At 41.9% G+C, this 21,925-nt stretch overlaps 1 protein-coding gene across 3 annotated transcripts in view; it reads left to right on the forward strand.

Moving 5' to 3' along the window:
* LOC121863254 overlaps nucleotides 1–21,925 on the forward strand; it is a 106,030-nt gene that overhangs the window by 56,766 nt on the left and 27,339 nt on the right. For 2 of the 3 annotated variants that reach the window (XM_042361810.1, XM_042361800.1), the window contains 2 exons: nucleotides 4,119–6,998; nucleotides 18,929–19,147. In XM_042361810.1, coding sequence (XP_042217744.1) covers nucleotides 4,138–6,998; nucleotides 18,929–19,147 — 3,080 coding nt within the window. In that variant the 5' untranslated portion in view covers nucleotides 4,119–4,137. The remainder of the gene's footprint in view (nucleotides 1–4,118; nucleotides 6,999–18,928; nucleotides 19,148–21,925) is intronic. The other variant, XM_042361819.1, reaches the window with a different exon arrangement.

Consider the following 21,925-nt stretch of genomic DNA (forward strand, 5'->3'; position numbering starts at 1 on the left):
TTACTATACACAATCTTCACTACTGTTATTATACACAATGTTCACTACTGTTACTTATACTGTCAATGTTCGCACCTATACAATGTTCACTACTGTTGCTATATACCACAATGTTCACTACTGTTACTATACAATAGTATTCACTACTGTTACTACACATTTACTTCTGTTACTACACAATGTTCACTACTGTTACTATATACAATGTTCACTACTGTTACTATATACAATGTTCACTACTGTTACTATACACAATGTTCACTACTGTTACTATACACAATGTTCACTACTGTTACTATACACAATGTTCACTACTGTTACAATACACAATGTTCACTACTGTTACTATACACAATGTTCACTACTGTTACTATATACAATGTTCACTACTATTACTATACACAATGTTCACACTGTGTTACCTGCATGTTCACTCACTGTTACTACACAATGTTCACGCTACTGTTTACTATACACAATGTGTTCACTACTGTTACTATACTGTGTTCACCTGTTTACCTGTACTACACACAATACTACTGTTCACTACACAATGTTCACTACTGTTACTATACACAATGTTCACTACTGTTACTATACACAATGTTCACTACTGTTACTACACACAATGTTCACTACTGTTACTATACACAATGTTCACTACTGTTACTATACACAATCTTCACTACTGTTACTATACACAATCTTCACTACTGTTACTGTACACAATCTTCACTACTGATATTATACACAATGTTCACTACTGTTACTATATATAATGTTCACTACTGTTACTATACACAATGTTCACTACTGTTACTATACACAATGTTCACGACTGTTACTATACATAATGTTCACTACTGTTACTACACAATGTTCACTACTGTTACTATATACACAATGTTCACTACTGTTACTATACACAATGTTCACTACTGTTACTATACACAATGTTCACGACTGTTACTATACACAATGTTCACTACTGTTACTACACAATGTTCACTACTGTTACTATACACAATGTTCACGACTGTTACTATACACAATGTTCACTACTGTTACTATACACAATGTTCACTACTGTTACTACACAATGTTCACTACTGTTACTATACACAATGTTCACTACTGTTACTATACACAATGTTCACTACTGTTACTATACACAATGTTCACTACTGTTACTACACAATGTTACTACTACTGTTACTGTATACACTATGTTACTATACATGTGTCTACTGTTACTACACAATGTTTTACTGTTACTATACACAATGTTCAATTTACTATACACAATGTTCACTACTGTTACTACAATGTTCACTACTGTTACTATACACAATGTTCACTACTGTTACTATACACAATGTTCACTACTGTTACTATACACAATGTTTACTGTTACTATACACAATGTTCACTACTGTTACTACACAATGTTCACTACTGTTACTATACACAATGTTCACTACTGTTACTATACACAATGTTCACTACTGTTACTATACACAATGTTCACTACTGTTACTATACACAATGTTCACTACTGTTACTATATACAATGTTCACTACTGTTACTATACACAATGTTCACTACTGTTACTATACACAATGTTCACTACTGTTACTATATACAATATTCACTACTGTTACTATACACAATGTTCACTACTGTTACTATACACAATGTTCACTACTGTTACTATACACAATGTTCACTACTGTTACTATACACAATGTTCACTACTGTTACTACAATGTTCACTACTATTACACAATGTTCACTACTGTTACTATACACAATGTTCACTACTGTTACTATACACAATGTTCACTACTGTTACTATACACAATGTTCACTACTGTTACTATACACAATGTTCACTACTGTTACTATTCACATTTACTATACAATGTTCACTACTGTCACAATGTTCACTACTGTTACTATACACAATGTTCACTACTGTTACTACACAATGTTCACAACTGTTTCTATACACAATGTTCACTACTGTTACTATACACAATGTTCACTACTGTTACTATACACAATGTTCACTACTGTTACTGTACACAATCTTCACTACTGTTACTATACACAATGTTCACTACTGTTACTATAAGCTCTATGTTCGTTACTATCACTATATACTGTACCTCACTACTGTTACTATAAACTCTATGTTCGTTACTATCACTATATACTGTACGTCACTACTGTTACTATAAACTCTATGTTCGTTACTATCACTATATACTGTACCTCACGACTGTTACTATAAACTCTATGTTCGTTACTATCACTATATACTGTATCTTCACCACGGCACTACTCCTCTATACTATACTACACTGTTCCAACCTACATTATTTGGTTTTATGTCACAAAATCGTGTTTACCTCGATATTTTTTCATGAGGTCCTGAAGCTCGGTGAGCAAAGTCTGTATTGTACTTCGTTATAACAGTTTTTATAAAACAAAAATTACTTGAGCAATATGACTTACACAGAAGTTTTGGACGTTGTCGCTTATGCTAACTCGAGCCTCTCATGGCTCGAGTTAGTTGATCTTGACGAGAAAGAGCGAAACAAACCAACACAGGTTACAAAACAACCCCAACCCAAGCCACAAAATGGGCCTGTGATGTCATACTCACACTTGGTTAAGGATAAAGTACAGCCTCAAACCACAACACAAGAGAAGCCTCAGGTGGTTGAGGCCATAAAAGGACCCCAACTCGCACCAAAGCCCCAGAGGATTCCCCGGAAACGTGGAAATCGCTGTTCGGTGTCAGAAAACCCCGCTCCCATAACTACACCACAAGAGAAGCCTAAGGTGGTTGAGGCCATAAAAGGACCCCAACTCGCACCAAAGCCCCAGAGGATTCCCCGGAAACGTGGAAATCGCTGTTCGGTGTCAGAAAACCCCGCTCCCATAACTACACCACAAGAGAAGCCTAAGGTGGTTGAGGCCATAAAAGGACCCCAACTCGCACCAAAGCCCCAGAGGATTCCCCGGAAACGTGGAAATCGCTGTTCGGTGTCAGAAAACCCCGCTCCCATAACTACACCACAAGAGAAGCCTAAGGTGGTTCAGGCCGTAAAAGGACCCCAAACCAAACCCGAAAATGGACCTGTGATGTCATACTCACAGGTGCTTAAGGCTAAAAAATTGCCTCAAACCAAGCTCATCATCACAGAGGAGAGGTGAGGGTGAGGTCTATATATGTAAAACACATAAATAAAATATAATAAAATATGTGTCTTGTTTCTCTACCCTACTGATGTGTAAGCCATACAAATTTACAGATCAATTTTCTACACATTGTCCTCAACACACAGACAACACAAGATAAACTACAATAAACAAAATTAAAAACGGATTCGTCTTCATAGTTGAAATATTTCATAATACATTTTTCCACAACATTAACATCTTCACTACAGGGTCGTCATTTTTAATATTTTATTTGGTTAACGACAGATGATTTTATTCAGTTCAGAGGCGACACCGTACTATGTTATATGTACCACTAGCAGAATCGTGGCTCATCCGCTAGGCAACGGTAGGACGCCACCCTCACTGTTCAGTTCCCGAAACTTCTTCTTCCATCAATAGTTCATTAACGGTGTATATAAGTTCCACCATGTTTTTCACTACAACGGTACAGCAAAGTATATTTTTTTAGCATTAAACTGTTATTATTTTATTGTCTAATCATCACTACATATAACACCACCCATCATCACTACATATAACATCATCCATCATCACTACATATAACTCCACCCATCATCACTACATATAACATCATCCATCATCACTACATATAACTCCACCCATCATCACTACATATAACATCATCCATCATCACTACATATAACTCCACCCATCATCACTACATATAACAACATCCATCATCACTACATATAACACCATCCATCATCACTACAGATCAGTAAAGTAGTTTCCGAGATTCTCGTGTGGACACACAAACAGACATACTTCTTTGTTTTATATAGATAGATATCAACATCAGTGAAGATATACACTTACTTGCCTTCTAATTATGTACTGTACTGAGAGTTGTTTTAATGTTTTACAGGTGAGTGGTATGACCGAAGATGGCGGACGATCAACCTACGTTTTCTAGCCTGGAGCTGGACGCTGTGTACATCTGTTCAGGCGATAATTCACCTGTCACCAGTGGTCACACCTCACCCACCACACACCACCATACACTTACACATTCTTTCCAACACGCGCCAACATACACCGGGCAAGAAGGACAGTATACTGACAGTGTTGACAACACGGACACACTCACACCAGCTGACGTTTTAGGCTCAGACGCCCAGGACATCACCGACTCGGACGTGACAGTACTCCCCACCATGCTGGACTCACCTGATCCTCACCTGAGAGTCACTTGTGACACAGTGAAGCTAGAACACAGACTATATGGGTGTGTTAGCAGTGCGCCAGATGGAGTGGGTGAAGTGTGTTACCGTTGTCACGCCGATGACGCAACCTCCCGCCAAGGTTTCTCAACACCCTCCAGTATTAGTAACGCCCTTACGGAGTTTCACTCGAAGGGAGAGCCAGTGACGCCACCGGTGCCAGTGGAGCCTTGTGCTGAATGTCGTGACGCCTTTCCTCTTGAGTTGCACCCACCCTGTGGAACGTGTACCACGGAACACCGGCCTAACACACCGCTCAGTTCACCAAAGCAGACACTGGAGATAACATCTCCTTCGTGCGCTGAAGATTTTGGGCCAGGTACACCGAGCTCACCAGAGACGGTTCATCAAGGTGAGATACAGCAGCCGTCGCCTTACCACAGTTTCAGTGATGACGGATGCTTCACCCCCCTGAATCAAAGTTGTGATACTCCTGCGCTTAATGCCGATGTGTTGTCAAAGCCAACCACTCTATCTTTAACTGAGTATAACCCGGGTCATCGTCCTCCTCTTTTGAGAGCAAGACCCATGGTGGGAGACAAGAGCCCAGTCCACCCTTCACTCCAGGAAGTATTAGTTGCAGGAGTCAAGCCCCAGGCTAGCTCTGCTACCTCACGTCTTCAGCCACAACAAACCAGAGCCACCTCGACACCACCAGTTCAAATAGGTAACGAGATTAGTGGCCACGTCACAGGTACTCTCCAGGATAACTCAGATGCTGAGAAGGACACATGTTTGTCCCTTCCAGCTAAGAGGGTGAGGAGGAAGGCATATACAACATCCTTCGGTGTTGAGAAGTCCCTCCCAGAAATTTTAGAAGATCCTGTGATATTGCGTTCTTTGGACGAAAGTCTCTGTGATGAAGATAAATATTACCGACAAACAGTTATGAAGGTGGCGGTGAGAGAGGTTGTTGACCCCGTGCGGAACTCCTGGAACGACGGCGAGCTGATTGACGTAAACATGAAGATCCTTAATGACCAAAGACAAGTACCTAACAAGGCCTCCTATGATGCCTCACCCAAGGACACACATCTGCAGTCTGAGTCATACGACACTGCTGGTATGACAGTCGTAAACATTGTCCATGACGGAGAAAGTGACGGTTTGGTGGGTGTTGAAAGTGGATTCACCTGTGACGACCAACAGAGCGATAGAAGTGGTAAATTAAAAAGTGTGATATTTTATGTAGAGGAAGAGGAAGTTGGTAAAATCCAAACAAAGAAAGTGATAAATGAAACGAAAGAATCTATGAATAAAGTTGGAGGACAAGAGAATCTAGGTTTTATAGCCGACGAGCCGGACACAGTAAGTCAGGGAGGACCAGAAGACCAGTTGTCCCCAGAGTCTCCCAGAAGAAGCTCTGATCCAGAGTGTTTATCTGTTGTCAAAAATGAGATTTTTCGGTCTGGTAGCTGTGGTACAGAGCTCGACCAAGTTCTGAATAATCTCAATGGGGATCATACAAGTCCTGTCACTCCTCCAACTCTCAGAAAGCGCAGCACTTCAAAAGGGCGACCTGAATACTCTCCGTCGGACTCTGAGGGCACCGAGAAACAAGAGGAAACGTCTTTTTCATCCAAGGAAGAATCTAAGAAGGAGAAGAAGCAAACATCTTTGAGGCCAACTTTTTACGTTGGTAATGAAGACAATACTCCGGGCATCTTACAGAAACTAATAAGTAATCCATTCATAAAACTTGCCCGCAGCGAGTCCACTAAGTCGACCAGGTCAAACATGGCTCCCCCATTGCCCAGGGAGCAGGTCTTGTCCCGAAGCATCAGTAACATTTATGAGGTTGGCACTAGGGCGCGCGGCTCTGGTTCCTCCGGGCATCATACCAGGCCCCCCCAGGCACCCTCCAGCATGTTCAGGGATGATCACCGCCACTTGGGTAAAAGTTACATCCTTCAGAAGCCCCTGTACCGCAACAGCCGCCGCAACGTCCAGCAGAAGCTCCACCGACAACTTAGCGAACCACGCTACGACGACTCCAGGTATAGTGATTACTACAGAGACGACTACTACCACAAAAAACACGACACTTATTCAGACCATCACCACGGTCACTCACGACATGGCCCCCACGGCCACTCAAAACACGGCCACCATGATCATTCAGACCACCATAGTCACTCTGGACGCTCAAAACACAGCCACCATGATCATTCAGAACCCCATAGTCACTCAGGTCCTACAAAACACAGTCCCCACGACCACCCAAACCATCATAACTGTATAAGACACGACCCCACTGACCCACACCGTTCCCCTCACCACCACCGTAGCTTGTCTCAACGTAGCGCTCCTAGACCCAAACACGAGCCACTCAGACGCCTCAACACATACGCCCACGAGGAGTACCATAAGTATGTCACGGAACACGAACACAGATGTGACCAAGACCATACATTTGAACACGAGCAGGGGCATGATAGCGGGTATCAGCGAAACCAGGAAGGCGCACCGGTCAGGAAGGTGTCGCACTACAGGCAGGAAGAAAAGGGACGCACTGATGTGGAAAGGTAAGTTATCTTTTCTCTGTTGACCGTTAAGCTAACAGGTGCAGTACAGCCTCTTGGTGTTACCTTCAATGTCGATTAATTTAATTCTTAAGTTATTCTTACTATCGGTATGGTCTGGGTTTGGTGAAAATGCACCACAATTTGTTCGAATTATTCTAAGCCAAACATCAACAGTTTGGCGTTTATCCACTGATTAATGCTATGTAATGAGCCCTCCTATTGTTGTACATACTCGTACTCTTCTACGTGTCCTCACTCTCTACAAGACCAAATAGAAGTAACTCGCTTTATCAAAGAAAGTTATCCAATGGAATGCGAAAGCGTACAGTAGGTGTTACCTTGATGGCTTCACTCCTGCCGTCATGGACTACACACCACGCGGGAAGTTCACGCACAGTGGTAACATTTACTTTATTAATAACTTCTATAAGTTGTTCACAGATAGTTAAGACAAACTGATGTAACTTTCCATACATTTGTTGTGTTAGATGCAATTAGTTTACATGATTTATTTGTTGGTTCGATATTATGTCACAAATATTAATGGTGATTAATAAAAACCAACGGTTGTATTATGGTCAAGTGATTGGAGTGTCAGTATATGAAACTATCTATCAAAGCTTATTGACAAACTTGGCAGTAAATAGGACAGTTATCTTGGCAGTTTTCCATTCCTGCGGTAGTTTGGTATAGCTGTGAGGAACGTGTTCACCATCGTGCGCCGCGGTGACTCAGTAACCTCGGCTGTATTACATCACGACTTGTCCCTTGATCTTCATATGCCTGTTTTTTTTCTGACTTTCTCCTCTGCATAATGAAGTAGTCTAGATATTTCATGGAGTCAATGGAAGGTGTTGGTCTCCCTGAATGAGCTGGCAGCGTCATGAACACACTTGAGAAGAACTCTTAAAACAGCAGCCACACTCCTCTCATTCTCATCTGCCTGAGTTACAAAGTTGCTGACAAACTTGCAGAAATTTGGGGGTGTTTACTACTTTAATTTCATCGTCGATTTGCAATAATTTTTGTGTTTATTATATTCTTTATATATATTTTGTTGGTTCTTCGTTTCAATATATATTTCCCTACACCTTTCCTTGTCTGTGATGGCGTGAGTGTCTTCATATACAGTAAACGGGGTTTCTTGTTTCCGTCATGTGCTGGCCAGGCTTGGAGTAGTTGTAATTGAAGCTGAATGTAATTAAATTACCAAATTTTTAGTAAATATAATTGTAATTAAACTTAAATTAAAAAGTAATTGTAATTGGCTGTTGTCAAGCTTATACCTGCTTAAATTACGTCATAAAACTGGGACATTGTGATGGGCTAAGGACAAACCAAGAGTAAGTACACGTCAAATGGAACATAACTATATATTCTGTTGTGATTCTCGTTGTTGGGTCACTTGTACTCCCGAGAGTCATGTGTGCGTTGGCTCATGCCCCAGGGCTGTGTGAGGTATTGGCTGGGCTCCTTCCTCAGTCGGAGTCCAGACTTGTAGACAAATGGTTGCGTCGTTTCGTGAGAAAAATAAAACGTAAGTTATGCTCGTTCTGTGTCAAAATGTTTTAATTCCTCAAACAACCAACTTGTCTGGCTATAATGTTCCATACTGGCTTAATTACTTCACTGCACTACTGGATATCGTCATAAAATTTACCCGTAGTTTCACCCTGCCCGGGATCGAATCAGGGTCCGCTCGCTTGCCAGGCAAGCATACTGACCATTACACCATAGGTCACCACACACACGCACACACACACACACACACACACACCCTTCTTTCACGACTCCTATTCATTGTTGGTGATCATAAATGAAAAGTCTCTTGATATTGTCGATATGTATTGAAATTTTTGTTTTATTTGGTTCTGAATGATGGAAAGATGCTAAGGCGTGATTTAGGTTAATGTGAAACAGTTCGGAAAGGGTCGTTGATATCGGCGAGGATCAGTATTCTTTTCACGGTAGCCGGTGTGTGTGGTGGTGGGGGGGCAGCTGGAGCTCTATTATGCAGGACACGAGGCTGTGGGTATTGTAAGTCGCTTCTTGGGCGAAGACATTCATTTTATCCTTGGGTGCCGTCAGGGAAGCCACCTGGCTTAGTAGTGTACAGTAGTGGCAGCGTACTCAGGTGATGACATCACTCTTTCAAACCTTCTTCATATATTAATTTTACCAGTGGCAATATTGTTTGTTTTTATATCCTTCAGCAGCTGTATGGCCGCCCCTCCAGACTGAAAGATAGAATTATTCACCCTCGTTCCCTCCCCTAGCGCCACGGCCTCGCTCACCAAGCAGTCACCAACCACCGTGAGATCAATTCTTGGCTCCCCCCCCCCCTTTTTTGTATATAAAATTAAGACTTAAAATGCGTAGAATGTTATTATTAGAATTAGGTATTAAAAAGAACCCTTCCTAAGCATATACCAGACAACTGTAAATCAATATAAGATAAATGTTAAAGTTTTTCTTTAACATTGTTGTATTGATATGTCGCAGGGGCCGGGTCCGGGGCCGGGGCAGGAGGACCAGTGTTAGGGTGAAAGTTGCTCCATGTGAAATAAGGTTGGGCTAATATTCCGGTGATGCGAAGCCCAGAGATATACAGTACAGGGTATAAAGAAATTTACAGACGACTCTACCTGAAGAACACAGACACAGTGACTGGGGTACTACCAGTGAGTGAAATAGTACATAATATTAGCAGTGAGGAATATTATAACGCAAGACATAATGTAATGCCAAATTATCTTGTACTACTGAGTCCCACACCTGATAAAGTACACACACACACACACACACACACACACACATTTAATTTTATATATTTGTGTATTTCTTTAATTGAATTATTAATCAGACATACACTGTGCTGTGAAGGTGCTCACCAAAAAGTATAGTGGATCACGTCCTGCTGCACGAGGTTTAAGTTACCTTCTATGGAAAGAGGAGCAGCGAGTGGTGTTGGAGAGGAATATCGCGGCCATGGCTCACCGCATGACATCTTTTGGAAAATAGGATATAAGTGTGGCAGATGTGTTATTATTACCTACACTCTCTCACCCTACACTCCCTTTTTATATTTTCTTCTGTGTAATAGTTTTCTCGCCTTTGTCTGTGTCGTGTGGCTCGTGTGTAAGTGTAAAGTCCTTACAATATATCCGACGGAGGCGGCACAGTACAGTAACCAAGTGAGTTCCTTAAGTTCCTCCCGACAATTTCCTTCAGTTTGCTCTTTTCCTCATAAGTACAGTCCAGTAGCTATGACCTCAGAGAGTACAACGAATGTCCGTTATTATTATTTGGCCAATGTTTATTATGTATTTATTTTCTCAGAAGCAATACTGGTTCTGTTTTTATTCAAAATTAAAAACTCCATCTGTTGACAAAATATGATTGAAAAAATATAATAACAATTAGTTGTGTTTGAGAAACTTAAAATATGTCAGCACCGACTAAAATCCACCACACAAATTGTAAGATGTGATCAGGTAATATACTCCAAGGGTACTGTACACTGAAGGGCGCCACCAATATATAAAATTATTTGACGCTGCATTTGGTATATAATCCTGCTTACAGTCTTGGGCCAGACGGAAGTACACAGATGCAAGTCAATATATCATCCCCATATACTCGACAGGCATAGAAATTAAATAATAATAACTTAAATAATTAACTGGTTTCTGGTTAACTCAGGCATTTGTACCGTCTTGTGATGAGGCTCACGTGTGCTGCACGACACATTCAACGTCAGGAGTTTTGTTTCTGTCAAGGAAGTGTTACTGACATACGCGATGAAAATTAACATATTTACTGTGTGCGTATGTGTGTGGAAGGTTCACATAAATAATGCTTGATTAGAGAGTTTCTGTCCTCAAATCATTGTTTAGCCTAACGGCTGTAAAATTGGTTAGTGGAAGTATGTTCATCATACCAAATGATTGACATGTGATTAGAATGATTAAGTAGAATACCTTCAATAACATGAATGAAATCTATTGGGCATTCCTGTAAGTGTCCATCTTGTCTTTATATTGTAGGAATTTCAGTAACTGTTTGTTCTCCTTGGTTGAATCGACTTTTTATTTACCATTGTTTGTATGTCTGCACTGTCTAGGTATAATACTTAGGTACCAGCACTATCTATCTACAATGTATACATGTGTGACGGTTTTGCTCTTGTCTATCTCCTCAAATTGAAGATGACTTGTTGTAAATTCAGCCCGTGTTTACATTTACTACTATTAGAGGGAGTTTGTAACGTACATCAACAAAGGTTTATTAAAATGTCTCAATTTGTAACTCTGGGTAACACAAATAAATGATTACGTCTTCATTAAGTCTTCTGGTCAGCTGAGAAATATTACCTCCTTCGAGCTGGTTAATGAGAAACACTACATCACCTGGGCTGGTTAATGAGAAACACTACATCACCTGGGCTGGATAATGAGAAACACTACATCATCTGGGTTGGGTAATGAGAAACACTACATCACCTGGGTTGGTTTATGAGAAACACTACGTCTCCTGGGCTGGATAATGAGAAACACTAGATCACCTGGGCTGGATAATGAGAAACACTACATCATCTGGGCTGGATAATGAGAAACACTACATCATCTGGGCTGGGTAATGAGAAACACTACATTATCTGTTTTTAGTAGACAGCAGATGACATGACCCGACAAACTGAATATAAGAGGTGTAGGTATTAGTTAAGTTACGTTGCTTCATTTCGTCTACTGTCGGAAACAAGCAGTCTGTCAGCCGTGATAGCGGCCATCATGGAGCTGCTTGGCTCATATAATGATTTACTGTTTGGTTTTACTAAAGATTAATAATTGTTGAGTGAACAAAAGTGATAGGATTACAGTATATTTGGTCAGTCTATTTTATAAAGCACTACTTTTATAAAGCACTACTAAAGAACATCGCACTACTGTACAATTAATGTTTTCAGTGTTTTATGAAGGAAACTTTGTTCTGTGTTAAGTTCAAGTCTAAACTCTGTGGTATGGAGAGATATGTATGGGAGGGAGTGAGCCAGGCCATAAGTGGCGCTCACGGTCACCCACACACCACCACCTGTGCTCTGAAACGTTCATTTCCTCTAATTCTCGACCGCCGGAGTTGTATTGAGGTCTCCATCAGCGGCGACAATTACTGAGTGTCGTTCATTATCTCTTACCTTTGTTATTTGGCGTTCACCATACCTCTGAGGCTGTGTGTGACTGGTGGCATTTGGGTCCTGCCATATGTTTGGGGACAACCGAGATAAAGATACAATTTGGACTGAACAATATGGAGATGCATCATGGTACTGGGTAGTGTTGATCATTGTGGTCCCCATCACCGGTCAGCAACAGCTCATGTCCTGCACTGTGTCTGGCAGAACCACGATAACACAACCGATATTTCCAAGTAATCGCCGACCGTTCTGGATGTTTTATTACGTTATGACTACATATAAAAAATCAAGCTCATTTTCAATACGTTTCTGTTACCCAATAATTTCTTATGACCAACACCATTAGCGACCTCTTACTGTTCATTCTCGATTCTAGAAGTAAATATTACCCGAGAGTAAAAAATAATAATAATTAATAAACTCACATCAAAATATAGTCGTAGTCCCTGGGAGTGGAGCAACACTTTTTTTTTCTCAGATTTAGAAGAAAAAAATCACTATTTTACCCAAATACATAGTCCCAGAACAGACAGGCATTCATTGGTTTAGCTAATGCCAGTATGCGACATGAAGAACGTGAAAGTACATTAGGTTGAGCTGGATCAAGGTAAGTAAAGGTAAGGTAGGGTAGGGTAGGATAAGGTTAGGGTAGGGTAGGGTTTATGAGATGAATCTTGTTCAGTTCAGTTACATCTGTTGAGACACTTGGGGAACTAAGAAGGTCATGTCGGAGTACAGTAGTTAGTTGTTGAAATATATGTACGATACAGTTGTTCTTACCTCCTTCCTTCTCTTCTTCCCTCCCTCTTTACTTCCTTCTCTGTCTTCCTCCGTCCCTACCTTCTTCCTTCCTCCCTACTTCTTTCTCCCCCTCCCTACCCCCTTCCCTCCCATCCTTCTTGTCTCCCTTCTTCCTAGTACTGTACATTCACAAGTGTGTTAGTATTCATGTGGTGGGACTGGTGTGACCGCGTGCTACTCTCTCCCAGGTAGCTGAGAAGTCACGAGACGCGGCTGGTGGCACCTTTCACTTTACGCTGTAGGAAGAAGATGTATGACAATTCTTCCCTCCCTCTACATACCCGTCATGTCCCACGTGTATCTTTATAACTGACTGTATGCTTCACACACACCTGTCTTCGAGTCTGTTGAGTTTTGGACTATATACGTCACACACCTAAGAACATAACATGAGAATGGAGGAAACTGCATCGTGCCTATTGGCCCATACTAGGCAGCCCCGTTTGCACCCAACCGCTATTGCTCATATATCCGTCCAACCTATATTTGAAGCTCTCCGGCGTGTACGAGTTATTGATGATGTTCGGTAACTTGTTCAGCTCATCCACTACTCTATTTCCAAACCAATGTTTACCTATATCGCGCCTAAATCTAAACTTGTCTAATTTTAGTGTTGTGTTTTGGGATGTTCTGCCTACGTTCACTGTGTCTGTACATGACTGTACACACCTGCCTACGTTCACTGTGTCTGTACATGACTGTACACACCTGCCTACGTTCACTGTGTCTGTACATGACTGTACACACCTGCCTACGTTCACTGTCTGTATGTGGCTGTACACACCTGCCTACGTTCACTGTGATTGAGGTGTATAAATGGAAGCCAGGGTTAAACAAAGGTGATATAACAGAGTTACTTAAATTCCAACAAGGAACGAACTCGTAGCAATGGTTTTAAATAAGCTAAATTTAGATTTAGGCGCGAGATAAGTAAAACACTGGTTTGGAAATAGAGTAGTGGATGGTGCCAGTAAAGTGACTTCGATAGTTGAATGTCCGTGGTTAAAAAAAGAAAATTCAAAAAAAGACAATGAAACGAACATTGAAAAAGCTTTCCATGAAAAGGTTGAGGAGGAGGTGAGGTGGCGACGATGAAGTGTGTGGCTGTGCTCGGTACAATTAGTTTTATTCAATATAGTCGGAATGAGCATAAAAAAAGTTAACTTAGTACAAATTGTACCAGATATCGTACCAAAAACCGGTTTTCATTTTAATGTTGCAAAATTGCAGTCTCAGATTTCATACTTCTGACGTCACAACCTTAAACCCATTAGCTTTCAATTTCACGTCATTGTGGCCCTGGAAAAGTAGTTATCAGTGTACATTAGACGTCGGTGGGAAGGAGTTTGTTCACGATGGTGTCATGGCCTCGATTTCCCATGGTCATATAGTTTTCAGCGCGCACACAATAACTGCAATTACAATTATTTATTCCTGTTAGAAAATAATATTAATACTGATTACAGGGAATGGGTTAGGTTATTGCTGGCGTTTGGGTCTACTCTACCCAGTAGCCACATGGTAAGCCACTTTACAAGGCGGTAAATTACATAAAAAATAAACTTTTATGGTTAAAAAAATCACATATTATGATTATAGAATATTACATGAGTACACATTAACATATCTGTACAGTAGACGGCTATAGTGTAGAAGATATTAGTAAATGCAGTAACTTACCCAAGAACTCTTACACAAAGAATATATTAACGTCGTCAAAACAGTTATACACCAGCCTCACGTAACACGGTAAGGGTGTCAGTCTTGTGTAACGCTGCTGTTGCTAGTGTTACTGCTGCTAGTGTTAGTGTTGCTAGTGTTACTGTTGCTAGTTTTACTGTTGTTGGTGTTACTGTTGCTAGTGTTACTGTTGCTCGTGTTACTGTTGTTGGTGTTACTGTTGCTAGTGTTACTGTTGCTAGTTTTACTGTTGTTAGTTTTACTGTTATTAGTGTCACTGTTGGTGTTGCTGGTGTTACTGCTGCTGGTGTTACTGTTGTTGTTATTGTTGTTGCTGGTGTAACTATTATTTTTGTTATTGGTATTCCTGTTTTGGTTGTTGCTGGCGGTACTGTTGCTGGTGTTACTTTATTATTGTTATTGTTGTTGCTGGTGTTACTGTTATTGTTACTGTTGTTGCTGGTGTTACTTGGCATTGGTGTTGTTGCTGGTGACGTAATCTCCCTGTACAACATATCTGCAATATATCTTTTGTGTGTCACCGGGGACGCGAGGCGCAGTGGTGCATGTTAGACCTGGCTGGGTGGTGAAAGGTTCTCGTTCGTGGTGGTGGTTAGGGTGTACCGTATCTCTGTCCCATTGAGTATATGGTCACCTGAGCCGGGGATGAAGTACTGAATGTGCTGCCGAGGGTGTGATGGGCCTTCTAATGTGCTAAGTACTGGGAGAAAGTTTTAATGTTGTACTGAAAGAAAATTACGTCCCTTCCCTACCCCCCCCCCCCACAACACAGTTTATATAACATAGTGTTAAGGTGAGTCTTATAACATAAATGAAACCGAGATATACAGTATAGATGTTAGTCGTCATGTATAAGTATTAATACAACATTCCTTGATCATGTATATCATGTATTTTAAATTGTGTTTTTTGTATAAGTAAGGTGTTATATTATTATGTATTCGTTCATCAGAATATATACGAACAACACTAAAGGTCATCTTTCTGTGAGTGACTGCTAACTAACATTGATGTTTTTGTGTTGCTGGCCAGGAACGAGGAACTAGTAGCCTCCGTCACCTCCTGTAAACAAGTTTTTGTCGTAATAGATGTTACCAGTGTGAGGGACGGGTGATGTCTATCTATTGGGCTCTACTGATGGAATTCTGGTTGTAACATGGGCGGTGGCTCAGTCATGGTAGTTACAGCCATCAGTACGTCTCCCGGTGTTGTGTGTTTGTGTGTGTGTGTGTGTGTCTTTGGATGGGAGACGTGTCTACTGTTTTTACCTCTGTGTTTATGCTGAGGGGAGTGTGCTGGTTTAGGATGTTAACATATTTTTCCCATGCATTTTGTTTAAGTTCATTCACACAATTTCCGGACTACAGCGAGGGAAGCTTGAAGCAGTTTGAGTATTTGAGGTGTTTGTAACCCTCACCAGTCTACAAACACGTGCCTAATGTGGTAAAGGAAACGTTTAGATTATTCATGTTTTCTGGTTGTGGGAAAATGAAGCCATCACAGTATATATTACCTGATGGAGGTCGTCGTGTTACAATATAATAGATGTACAGTACCTGAAAAAATTATGTAGTACCACGGAAATCATAACACTGAAATCCCACTGTAGGAGAAGATAAACCACAGAGAAACAACACCAGTGTACAGTATATGTCGACCTGAACATACTGTACAGTGCACATTGTGAAGGTGCTTGGTGTCTAGACGTGTCATGAAAGTGTCTTTATCATTGTGTTTGTATATACCTACAACATTTTCTTTACGAGCACAAAGTGTCATTGACGATCTTTTTTGGTGTTCAAAGTTGACCTGATGTTGTTTTGGAATCCTGTGTATGTAAAGATGCCAATATATAGTGTGTCTGAGGGACCTAACGTGACGAGTATCATGCAAACTGTGAACCTCTAAGGTGATCCTAACAAACTGCATAATCATTTACCTGGTCACCTGGTTTAGTTTTTGCTGTAGGGCGGCTGGTTTATTGTACACCCAGTGTCCATCCTGTGGACGGTAGCACAAAATAATACAAGTCTGAAAAAAGTCCAGGATCCAGACCTCAGGGATAGAGACCTATACAATAGTTATACAGTACAGTGTGAGTTATGGACAGGATGCTACATAGGGATATTTTCTCATTATCATAGGTAATATATCTTTAGCAGTAGACTAGGGAGAAAAGCTTAAGACAGTATTATGTTGACTCTTCTGGAATTCTTCAGTTCTGGTTAGTCGATTAATTAACGTTCAAGGCGGTGATCTTTTTTTTTTTTTTTTTTATCGGGCACTCCCCTGCATCCTTGTGTAAGGTGAAGCGCAGAAGCGTTTACAGTGCCCAACAGGGAAGCATGCTAAGTTCATGCTTGCCTTTATGTCTCATGAGTTAAGGGCGTAGAAGCCTGAAGAGTCAAGGGCATAAGCCTGAAGAGTCAATGGTTTTTATGTCATCAAGTTATTGGAAGCTCCAACAACTTGTCCCTGAATACGAATTCGCAACTTTCGATTTACACCAGGTACCTACTTTACTGCTAGGTGAACAGGGACTAATGGGGGCTAGGAAGTATGTCCAAACAACTTCCACCGGCCCGGGAATCGAACCCGTGACATCTCGCTTGCGAAGGCAAGAGCGGTACCACTCTACCACCAGCACCCCCAAGGCGGTGATCATAATCTTGTCCACAGACTTTACTTTTCTTGTGATGTGTTTTTGTACACACTGAACTGCCGCCTGTTATAGACAAGACACAGCCTGGCTGGTACTGTACGACCTGTTAGTCTCTCAGTGTTTGGTGGTTCATGTACTGTATGTGTTTCTCCTGATACATTATATCGTGGCTGTATACGTCACTTGTGTTTGTCTTACAATATTGAGGTTTTTAGTCTTGTTCTTATTGTTTACATTTTACTGCCCTTAAGAATTTTGTTGGAGTGGTCAAAATCACTCTTAAGAGCCACAGAGTTGAGCCAGTTCATGTACCCACAGAGATTGTAATCATAGTAACTGATGCTTGATTCCCTTACACAGATACACCTGCGTCTGGCCTCACACACACCTGTATACTGCATGACATTGGGAGGAATTGAGTGACGTGAGGGGTTAGAGGGAGTCAGTCATTGTGTTTGTACCAGAGACTTAACACTGTGAGGATAACAACAAGTTCAGTTTGTAAGAGATGACCAGTTGTTTATGTTGACACACACTACACGGTACTGGTTGTTCTCCCACTTGAGGGATGCCATGTGCTTCACTGATATGGATGTGTTCAAGAGCAGTAGTTCCAGCAGTCATGTGGAGTCTGGGGTAAAATGACCATCTTTGGGGAGGGAAGGTGGAGGGAGGGTACCGTTTAGTTGATAATGTAAAGGTGTATCCCAGGGTACAGGGCTAGAGAGTTGTGTGTCCACCTATCTTGATTTTTATTTATTTATTCATTCATTTATTCATTAACTTATTTTTATTTTTGTAAGATGGGCCACCTGAAGATACTTGACATTTTTTTTATTCCATGGATGCATTTGTGAACGTTTCTTATAGACAAACAGGTCCCCAAAATCAGTATCGTGTCAGATTTGAACCTTTAAATGTCTCCTTAAAAGTACTGAACCTATAATGAGTGTTCGCTGAGTATTTACACACGCAATTCATTTTTTTCTGAGTGTAGTGTTTGGCTGGTGCAGCATACAGTGATGATATTGCAGCATACAGTGAGGGTAGTGCAGCATACAGTGAGGCTGGTGCAGCATACAGTGAAGATGGTGAAGCATACAGTGAGGGTAGTGCAGCATACAGTGAAGATGGTGCAGCATACAGTAAGGATGGTGCAGCATACAGTGAGGCTGGTGCAGCATACAGTGAAGATGGTGCAGCATAAAGTGAGGGTGGTGCAGCATACAGTGAGGGTAGTGCAGCATACAATGAGGGTGGTGCAGCATACAGTGAGGGTGGTGCAGCATACAGTGAGGGTGGTGCAGCTTGGTGTGGCGGGGTAGTGGTGGGTTGCGACAGGTAACGTGACACGGTCTGACCCACCACTCCACCATCATCAGTTTCGCGTATCTGAATTGTTTATCGCCTGAAAATTTTCCTGTCATTTCTTTGGCCGCTTTTCGCGTATATCTTGTAATATTTTGCTTTTGTAACATACACAGTGCGATAATAACAACAGGAAAATATTTCTCAAATTCAGTTGTAGTTGTAAAGATGTGATTTAAAATGTCATTAAATACGTGTGAACAGAGTGTCAACCGTGGGTGGCAAGGAGAAGGCAGGTTGGGTCTTGGGCAGGACGAGCAACAGTCCGGCCTCAGGTGGTGCCATGGAGAGTGCCCAGCAGCTTACCAAAGTTACCGAGGTCACCATCTGTCCCAAGAGATTACCTGGGGTGCGAGCCGTGAGGTACTATGATGTCCCTGTACCCGGCCGTCCTACACAGCGGCCCACAGTACGTACACACCCGTGAGTACCAAACGCAAAATTTAGGTTCGCCTCCACCTGGTCTATAATGGAGTCTTGTTTCATCGTTGATGACTCGCGTTGCTGTTATTGAACTCTGCTTCTGCTTCTTTAATAGTGATGTACATGGTGTCTAGTACCCTACCTGATTAATTATATTCTTGAGGCTTGTGTGGTGTGGGTAGTAAGTCTGGTTGATCACTTGGTTGCTCAGGAAGCCTTGTTGTAGACTGATCTACGGTGGCATAGTCTGCCAGACCTGACGCGGTACAAGTGTGGTCACCTGCCAGGATTATACTGGCCGTATTTTACGTATGGAATACAATATATAGTTAGTCTGTTAACACCTCTCTCGTTAATAACGTCTGTAGGGGCTTAGTTAACACCATACCTGTTAATAACACCTACACAGTAAGGCTTAACCTAAAGTATTAATACTATATCTGTCTGAGTGGCGCCTCTCAGTGTTGCACCAGCGACCTCAGAATGACATTACTCAGCACTACTTGTAGATGATACAGTAGGAGAGTAACTGGTTGTGGCACTCCACCAGTGTTGTCTGTGGTACGGGAGTAGATAAAAGGTTCAGGGGCTGGAGGGCAGTGTGGGTACAGCACACTGTATACTACAGTAAGTCTCGATACACAAGGGGGCAGTGCGGCCTGAACTCCACTCTGCCGCCTTCACTTCCCAACGTAGGTCTGGCATCCATTTGTAACTGGGTAGACATGGGTGCCCTGGACTCGAACCAACAAATTTAAGGCAGGAAGCGACCACTGTATCCACTCAACCACCGGGTCCTATAACAGTATCTAGGTCGTCAGTGTTTACCCCGAGGTAGTTGGGACACTAACTTATTATTGTTAACAGTATCTTGACCTGCCGTGGGTGTTACAGACCGGCCCCTGAAGCTCCTCGTGTTCACATACTGATGCTTGTATCTTGCACACACTGAATAAGAAGGAATGTTGGTTAGTTCATTACCATACAGCGGTTTTTAATATTTCTGAGAATAAGGGAATTGTTGTGCTAAAAAATAATAGTTCCGAGATCATACGCCCCGATGTGGTGGCAGGGAGTAGGAGTGAGCACCAACTTACAGGGGGTCACATAAGAGAGTCCTACCTAGGTTACCGGTGTTATAATTTTTACCACTAAATTAATAAGCCACTGCCACTTAATATTTTAAATCCACCAGGTTTAAGAAGACTGCCTATAATGTTTCTAGGCTTACCTTAAAGAATACACTAACCTCGTAATGACATAATAATACCATCTTTGTCACTTCTCACTTCACACGGGAGGTGGGATACTCCCTCCTCTAAAACCCCATTACCTTGAGTGCGCTCGACCAACCGGTAATTCTTCCGGTGTCGTAGCTCACAGTTCTAAATGGTAGGAAAACCTTGGTCTTCGTGCATGATCAGGTGGCGGAAAAGAGTAAAGGATGCGTGGGAGGAGAAGGTGTATTGTCTGTGTCTGTGTCATAGGTGTAGACGCCTGCACACCATGGTTAGGCTATATACACCCCCCCCGACCTGTCGTTGTTGGTTAGTCTGTGGTGGTATACCGTACACTATAAGCTTAAATGTACCGTACGCTTAACTGGAACACACAGATAGCATTTATTTACACAGACTGAAACATAACAAGTATTCATTGATGCTGAAACATCCTCAAACATCAATTATTATTTCCTTGTGATTATAATCTTGAAACATCAATTATTATTTCCTTGTGATTATAATCTTGAAGGGAAGATATACCGTAGTTCCTGTCACCCATCACTGCTTCCTACAGATATGTGGATCTGAGCAGGTATTGTGTGGATCTGAGCAGGTATTGTGTGGATCTGAGCAGGTATTGTGTGGTTCTGAGGAAGTATTGTGCAGTCATGGGCAGGTATGATGTTGTGGGCTAGTATTGTGTGCTCATGGGCAGATATCCTCGTTCTGGGCAGGTATTGTGTGCTTATGAGCAGGTATCGTGGTCGTGGGCAGGTATTGTGTGCTCATGTGCAGATATCGTCGTTCTGGGCAGGTATTGTGTGCTTATGAGCAGGTATCGTGGTCGTGGGCAGGTATTGTGTGCTCATGGGCAGATATCGTCGTTCTGGGCAGGTATTGTGTGCTTATGAGCAGGTATCGTTGTCGTGAGCAGGTATTTGTGGTCGTGGTCATGTATCATGGTCGTGGGCAGGTATTGTGTGCTCATGGGCAGATATCGTCGTTGTGGGCAGGTATTGTGTGCTTATGAGCAGGTATCGTGGTCGTGGGCAGGTGTTTGTGGTCGTGAGCAGGTATCATGGTCGTGGGCAGGTATTGTGTGCTCATGGGCAGATATCGTCGTTCTGGGCAGGTATTGTGTGCTCATGGGTAGGTATCGTAGTCGGGGGCAGGTATTGTGTGGTGGTTTGGGAAGTAGCCAGTAGCTCAGTGTTGAGTTTCTAACCGTGTGTGGGATCTCACTCCTGGGTCGCCACATTGAAGCTCGTTGTTGTTTGTTCCCTCTTAACGTGACGCCATTATTCTGCCTGTCAGTTGAACTTATATTAGTGAGTGACAGACCATCACTCACTCACGCTGGTGTGTAGTGTAGTGTTAAGGGTTCATTGTTTGTTGACTGTGGACACCTTCACTGCTCGTGTCTGCATATGTGTGTGTGTTTGTCGACGGTGTCAGGTTCCCACGCTTTACTCTTACTCAGGTTTCATATTTCATAGTTGTCTTGGTTGTAATATATTCAGAATTTAATTGTCTTCATTTCTATCTACTTTGACTC

The sequence above is a fragment of the Homarus americanus genome, unplaced genomic scaffold, assembly GCF_018991925.1.
Source record: "Homarus americanus isolate GMGI-L3 unplaced genomic scaffold, GMGI_Hamer_2.0 scaffold40248, whole genome shotgun sequence".
Lineage (NCBI taxonomy): Eukaryota > Metazoa > Arthropoda > Malacostraca > Decapoda > Nephropidae > Homarus > Homarus americanus.